General features: G+C 40.1%; 1 protein-coding gene across 1 annotated transcript; it reads right to left on the bottom strand.

Moving 5' to 3' along the window:
* Window positions 1-3,447: 3,447 nt before the first annotated feature.
* Window positions 3,448-5,443, bottom strand: LOC147508162 (class V chitinase CHIT5a-like). Its single transcript, XM_086600732.1, has 2 exons — window positions 4,025-5,443; window positions 3,448-3,577 (listed from the first exon to the last, which is right to left on the bottom strand). Exons 1-2 carry the CDS (start codon window positions 5,370-5,372, stop codon window positions 3,555-3,557), a joined length of 1,371 nt encoding a protein of 456 aa, XP_086456858.1. The 5' UTR covers window positions 5,373-5,443; the 3' UTR covers window positions 3,448-3,554.
* Window positions 5,444-7,352: the final 1,909 nt, after the last annotated feature.

The following is a 7,352-nucleotide window of genomic DNA, read 5'->3' as shown; positions in this document are numbered from 1 at the left end:
CATGCATGGCCTTGAACCACTTTTCTTTGTCTGTACCTTCAAGTGCCTCTTGATAGTACATAGGTTCTCCACCATCCGATAGTAGCACGTCGCATTATGTGGTGGATACCGGTTGAAGCTATTCTCCTCCAATCGGACCTCCTTGCCCCATCTGGCGGTGCCTCGGGGAGGTTGCACTTCATGCTGCTCAAGTGGTGGTTCATGCATCTCATCTCGCATCTTCTATACCAATAGGTTCTATCCCATCATGAGCAATAGGATTCTCATCATGAGCTTCAAACTCATGGTTCTCTGTTTCACAAGTAGGAACTTCCGGTTCAATCAACAAGATCATTGGTGAAAGCCGTGAGCTTCTCACCCTCCTCAAAGTCTGCTATGGTTTGGTCTTCTAAGAACACAACATCTCGACTTCGGATTACCTTCTTGTTAATCGGATCATAGAGTTTGTAACCAAACTTTTCATCTCCATAACCTTAAAAATGCAATGCTGGCTTTGTCATCAAAGCTTGGATCTCATCCTTCGAATATGCACAAATGCCCCGCACTCCAAATACCCTCAAGTATCCATAATCAACATCTCTCGGACCACCATACTCTCTCATAATCACTATTCGAGGCTTTGCTTGTGGATGTTGATCACATGCACGGTATGCGCATTGCTTCTACCCAAAGAGCTTCTAGGTAGCTTAGAGTGAGATAGCATGCATCTCATCCTCTCTACAATGGTACGGTTCATTCTCTGCTATTCCATTCTCCCTAGGGTGTCTTGGGAACGGTTTGCGCTCATGACCTAATCCCATGACTCGGCAAATACTCTTCAAATGGCCCAATGTACTCACCCCCATTATCCGAGCGAATACACTTCAACAACTTCCCGGTCTCTCTTTCCACCATGTGGAATTTCTCAAACACGCCAAGTACTTCATCCTCATCGTCTTCGGACTATAGGCCCATATCTTTCTTGGACGATCATCAATGAATGTCAAGAAGTATCCCCGGTGGGACTTCACTCATAGACCACATAAGTCTATGTGCACTAGCTCAAGGACGATTGTCCTTTTCGTGGAGACGGGAATCTTTGAAAAAGACACCCCATTGCTTTCCTACCAAACAAAAATTACATGTATTTAAATGTGTACCTTTAATGTCCGGCATGGCCTTTTGCTTAGCAAGAACTTTCATCCCTTTTATGCCCATGTGACACGCGGTCTTGTGCCACGCCTCGATGAAGCTTCTTCTTTTGCGATTCGCCTTCAAACTAGCCTCAATTTTGTAAAGAGAGCAAAGTTTTCTTTCCTCCTCTCGCTACAATGGAACCTCTCGCTTAGTTTCCATACCCCGCTACCAAACGAAGTTTACAAAGCCATCGCCATCTAATTTCCCGGTTTAAATTAGGCTTAACCGTATGTCGTGGACATGTCTTACATCCTTGAGTGTCAAGGTGTAGCCGACATTGGTTTCTACATGAACATCTCCAATGCCTATAATCTTCGAGACTCCATTACCCATCCTTACTTCACCATATTCACACCACACCGTAGGTAGTGAAGAATCCCCTCAGGCGCGATTGGATAGGATGCTCCCCAGATTCTATCACCCACTCGTATCCCGACATGAGGTACTAAGACAAAGACACACTACAAGACAAATTCTACTAGGTCGCCGACTAGTGCGGTAGTATCTTCTGTGTTTAGCTCCTCCACCATGTCTTCATGTACACGCGCTTATTCTTCTCATCCCTCTTCGTTCTCGCACTCATATCCTAAGTGGCCTTTGGGCACAATAGTAACATTGCCTCTCCTCGCCTTAGGAGTTCTAGCTTCACCCCTAGATTTACTTCGCCATCACCTCTAGAACGAGATGGTTTTCTGTTTTGACCTCTCTCCCCGTTTCTCACGTGAAAGGATCTCCGAGGAGAAAGAGTGCTTCTTGCACTCCTTCTAGTCTCCTCATTCAACAAAGACGTGGTAGCCATCTCCATGGTAACAATTCCATCCTTGGGCGCCTTGTAGAAAACCGCTAATGTCTCCCAACTTTCGGGTAGAGCCTAATAGAAACAAAGCCTCAACTTCGCCTCCCAAATTGATCTTCATCAAATGCATCCGATTGATGATATTCTCAGACTTCATTTAGATGCTCGGACATTGAAGAACCTTCTTGGTACTTCGTGGTTCCAAAACTTCTTAACGACTAGCACTTTGTTTCCACCCGACTTCCTCTCATAAAGGTCTTCGAAGTTTCTTCCATAGATCGTAGTCTCTTCACATGGTGAAAGACACCGCTGCCAATCCACCGTCGAATGTATCCAATCGCTTTTCTAGTCAAGCTTTTCCACTCGATACTCATAATATTTTCCGGTTTTACTCCCTCATTCTCAATGGGAAGTGCCAAGTCCTTAGCGAAGATAGCAAGTCTTCCATCCGGGCTTTCCAGATGGTGTAGTTCTTCCTATTCAGACTCATCATAATGAAAGTGTTCACTTTAATGGTCCATCTCTACAAGTTATTTAATCTCAAATCTTCTCTCGTGAATTTCAAACACCTTCCCCGACCAAGATTTAACACCCTTGCTATTCTAACCTGCTCGATACCACTTGTTGGGGATTATATCAATACCAATCGATTCCCCACTACACGATAACTTGTATTTGAACACAATTCAACTCCCGACAAAATCTAAATATCAACTATAACCTATACTAACATGCCCAACTCGCTAAAACAACTATTAACAATGATAATAATGTAAAGCAAAAAAGCAAACCACAACACAAAGATTTACCGTTTCTACCAATGATGCCTACTTCCACAAGAAGAGGTTCTTAATAAAGTGGGAAGGAAGATTACAATCTCCTTTCGGTCTCACCTTACTAGATCACTTTATCTCTTTTTACCAGATCTCAGAAAGGTTCTCTCTTGTTTTAGTCCGGATTCCAATCCTTCGACTTGTTAGGTTAGGTTTTCCAAAACCTTTGATTTTTGGTTTTATCTCCAAAACCAAATTTCAATGAGAAGCAAAGCCCACGAAAATTAGACTTGAGCTGTCCTGGTTTCTCTTATATCTGTTACTCTGTTTGGAGACCGAAGGATAGATACTAGTCATCGAAAACCACGATATCGCTTCATCTAAGACATTTCAACGCCGAATTCCAAATTGTTTTCTCTCCTCATGTGAGGGATAACTCCAACAATAACCAACTAAGATCAAAATTAAACTAAGAATCAAACGTTTAATAATAGCCACCGAAAATGAATTAGAACAAGATATCTCGCGACGATTCGACACTTACACGGTGCTCCTTCAATTAGCTGCCACAATTGGATTTAATACCCCAATATAAAGGAAGTTCTAATAGCATAAAATCTATGGCCTGGCCTCAAGAAATATACAGCATGCATGAACAAGATGAAAAAAAACAAGAATTAGCTGCATCAAAGCACAATGACACGTTCGAAATGTAACTGTTCTTCTAAAATTCATGAATTATGAATCTCTTCACAATACTATTACATTATTACAAATTGATTTACTGAGAGACAAAAAGTGAGAGCTCCTCAATGGTCCCATGCGCTTGAAGCTGCAAAACATAAACACGGGTGGTTAGCTCAAACTAGTTCGAACACTAAAAAGAAAAAGAGCTCTATTAAAAGTATCTTTTTCCTAGATGATTCATTCCCTATTTAAATATTTTTTCCCCAAATCAACTGGCTAATTCATGTTGATCAACTAAATCAATTTCCATACCATTTGATCCAGCTTCTATACCAGAATCAAATTGCTTCAAATTCTGTTAATAAATCAACACTATGGCTGCGTTTGTTTTGACGGAAAGTGTAGGGAAAGGAATGGAAAAAAGGTGTATGTATGAGTAGGAGGAAATAGGCACTAAAATTAACAGCTTAAGGGTCAATTTGAAAGTGTCAATTTGAGTCGTTTTATAGGGTGAAAAACCAACAGATTGTCACAAGAAGACTAGGGTGAGTGCACACTGTTGTAACTTGTAACCAACTAACCAAGTACATACCTTGTCTTGATATGGACCAATCCTTGTCCTGGCCTAGAGCCCAGAAAAAATATCCACCCAGCCGATAAGACCGGGCAAACTGGACCTTCTTCTTGACAGATAAAGGATCATCATACCCGATCCAGACATTACCAGCGTAAGAATACATAGACGACGTTGTTCCATCGTACACCACTGTCGCATTGTTCGCGCTGTTAAAATGGACCACCCTGGAGTATATCAAGATCCCATTTCCTGGTCCAACGCCAACGGCCGGGGCACCAACTCCATTCACATTCGGGTCCTTTAGCGTCCATGTATGCGCATATAGTGGCAAGCCCATGACCAGGTTTTTTGGGGGTACTCCTGCTTCAATCCATGATTTTATACCATAACTAGTACTAATATTACTATTTTGATCATGTAGTGCTGAAGGTTGACCAGTTACGGAATCCCAAGACCCGTGGTAATCATAGCACATTGGGTTGATCCAATCAACGTATCTACGTATGGCTTCACCAGGGTACAATGATCCGACAACATCGGAAATTGGATATTTCGATGCAAAATAAACAGCTGAAGTTAGTAGCAGCCGAGTTCGACCTGTTACCTTTGCCTCCTTATTAAGCGCTTTACGCCATTCCTTGTACAGTGTACCAAGGTTTGACATGTCTTCTTGACTGTTGGGGAATTCCCAGTCAAGGTCTAGACCACCGAACCCATATTGTCGCGCAATTTCAATAGCAGACTGTATGAAAACTGCGCGAGATGAGCTACTATTAAAAATTGCCGAAAATATTTTTGGATCACATCCACCTCCTCCAATGGATAATAGGGTCTTAACATGTGAGTTTGGAGTATTAAGGGTAGCAATGAATGCTGGCAGCATTTCTTCATCGTTTGTGGTTATGTTTAGCTTGGAGGTAATCGGGTCGGGTAGGAGAAATGCATAGTACAGATGAGTGAAGTATGAGGTATCAATAGAGGATACAGGGAAACCCGTAAATGAGGGCCAATACGCCCCTTTGACTCCTTTAGAAGGTGGAATTGGAGCGGGTACTGGTAAAGGGGGAGAGACTGGGGCAAGCAGGGGCGAGCTGGACTCGGGTGGATAATTTGGAGATGGAATTGGGTATGGGACAGGGTGCAATCCAGGAGAATCTGGCATCTGCGGGGATCCGTTCATTTGCGGAGATCCGTGCATGGCAGGACCCGACGTCACAGGCGGATAGTATACAGGAGCTGGTGCAGACGAACTTGGTACAAGTGTGTAAGGAATTGGGTGCACAGGAAATGCGGAAACTGCTAATCCCACCAAAGAACAGATGATCAACGAAACGAAGAAAGACACAATTTTCTGGCCGGCCATGTTTTTGATTTAGAGTGGTGAGGACCGGGGAATTGAAGCACTATATATAGTTATAGACAATAGTGGAGCCAAGAATATAAGTGAGGCCGTGAGGGTGAGCCATCCAGAAACCAAACGTAAAAATAAAAATGATAAAAAAAATAAAAATATACTAATTTTTTTTTTAACTAAAAATTCACACTGGATCACAAAACAAATATATTTTGAACATAAAAAAATCATATAAAATGATTGTAATAAATGTATTATAAAAAAATAAGAAAATAAAAAATAATTCAATCTAAACAAGTACTTCTTTATAGTTGTTCTTGGCGGATTTTTTTTTTGTCATCCTTCTTCATATTTTGAAAGTGTTGCAAGATCAACTTAGTATCAATGCTATCAAAAACTTCTTTTTCAATGTATGTTATTAAACAATTATTCAACCATTCATCCGCCATCCGATTGCGTGACGATTTTTTAGGATATTTATAACAGAAAATACACTCTCCACGGTAGCAGTAGCAACAAGTAAAATCAACGCCAACTTAATCAACAAATACACAAGTGGGTACACAATGTCTTTTTTCGTCTCAACTATTTTTAAGCTAGGCCGCTAATTCCATTTACTTTACCAAACTTAGTATTGGAACGCACATCAATGATATAATTCTCAAGCTGATCCGCTAATTCCATCTGATCTATCTCTGAAAAATAGTATTGGAACGCACATCAATGATATAATTCTCAAGCCAATCCGCTAATTCCATCTGATCTATCTCTGAAAAATCATCGGGATAAAGTCAAGTTCTTCATGATTTTCATGTTGAACCCGCTTTGACGTAGGTTGTTCAACACCACCATTCTCAGTTTCTTGGTGATTTCGCTTTGAAGAGGACTTCAACACTAACAACATGATCTGTGTTACTAGTTGGTTGAGCAGGCAACGACTTTTCTTTGATCAAATACTTTAGTATAGCTATTTAAACAATTAAAATAAACCACTAATCAATTTAATTGAAATTGTACAAATTAAAATAAACCACAAATGATGTGCACAAAATAAAATAATAATTATAAACATATAAAAATCTAAATAATATGGTTTAGAAATCAGTACAAAAAGACGACAAAAAAAATTAAATAATATAAAAATTACCTAGTTACCTCCACAAAATCAGTAGGTATAAATGTGTTTGTTTGGGTAGAATAATAGAATACTTAAATTTTAATATAGAGTAATAGAGAATGGATGAGAGGAAAAGTAAAGTATGTGAGGGGTTTTTTTTTTTTTTTTTTTTTTTTTGAATACGATAAGGTTTTTTTGTTTGGGTTTCTATTTTCTTGCTTTTGCCTTTTTGGTACTGTTCACTACATCAAGTATTCAAGTACATCACACGTCAGCACAACACATGACCCTTCTGTTTCGTTTCTACTAGTTTGTTTTCTCTCTACGTCAAGTACATCAGTGGCACATGCCGCCATTTTTTTTTTCTTCTTCACTAGCGCCCTTTTCAAACTAACTGATAACTACTTTTTTTTTTTTTTTTGAGTTGAGGGTATGCGGCTCCGCCACTGGTTATAGATAGGGGGTGTTCATTCGGGGTCGGAGATTACCAATAACCGAAAGTTCGGGTTTTTGTCGGGTTTGGATAATCTGAAAACCTAAATGACAATTTCGGTTCGGTCTCGGGTTCGGGTAAAAAGAGAAAAACAATCACCGAACCCTACCCTACATCCGACTGGGTCGGATACTTTTTCAATTTCGATTTCAAGTAGCCCAATTAAAACTTGGTTCGTCAAAACCCTAAAAGAGAAAACAGATTTGTTAACATAGAAGAAGAAGAAGAAGAAGGTGGAACAAAGATGGCGGCTATAACATATCCATCCAAAAAAAACCACAAAAATTAACACACCACATTGAATTAAACAACTCAACACCAAGCATTAGCATTGCGTATGCAAATCCTACACCTGCAAATCATGTGCGCAAGAATCAAT

The sequence above is a fragment of the Coptis chinensis genome, chromosome 3, assembly GCF_015680905.1.
Source record: "Coptis chinensis isolate HL-2020 chromosome 3, ASM1568090v1, whole genome shotgun sequence".
NCBI classification, from domain to species: domain Eukaryota; kingdom Viridiplantae; phylum Streptophyta; class Magnoliopsida; order Ranunculales; family Ranunculaceae; genus Coptis; species Coptis chinensis.
Note: the sequence above shows the minus strand (reverse complement) of the source record. Positions and strands in the feature narration are given on the sequence as shown.

What these genes read in the sequence shown, in the direction of transcription:
- LOC147508162 (XM_086600732.1), bottom strand. Translation starts at nt 5,372, where the DNA reads ATGGCCGGCCAGAAAATTGTGTCTTTCTTCGTTTCGTTGATCATCTGT. An exon ending in TTGGTCCATATCAAGACAAG is followed by an intron (nt 3,578 to 4,024) that starts GTATGTACTTGG and finishes TATGTTTTGCAG; the next exon opens with CTTCAAGCGCATGGGACCAT.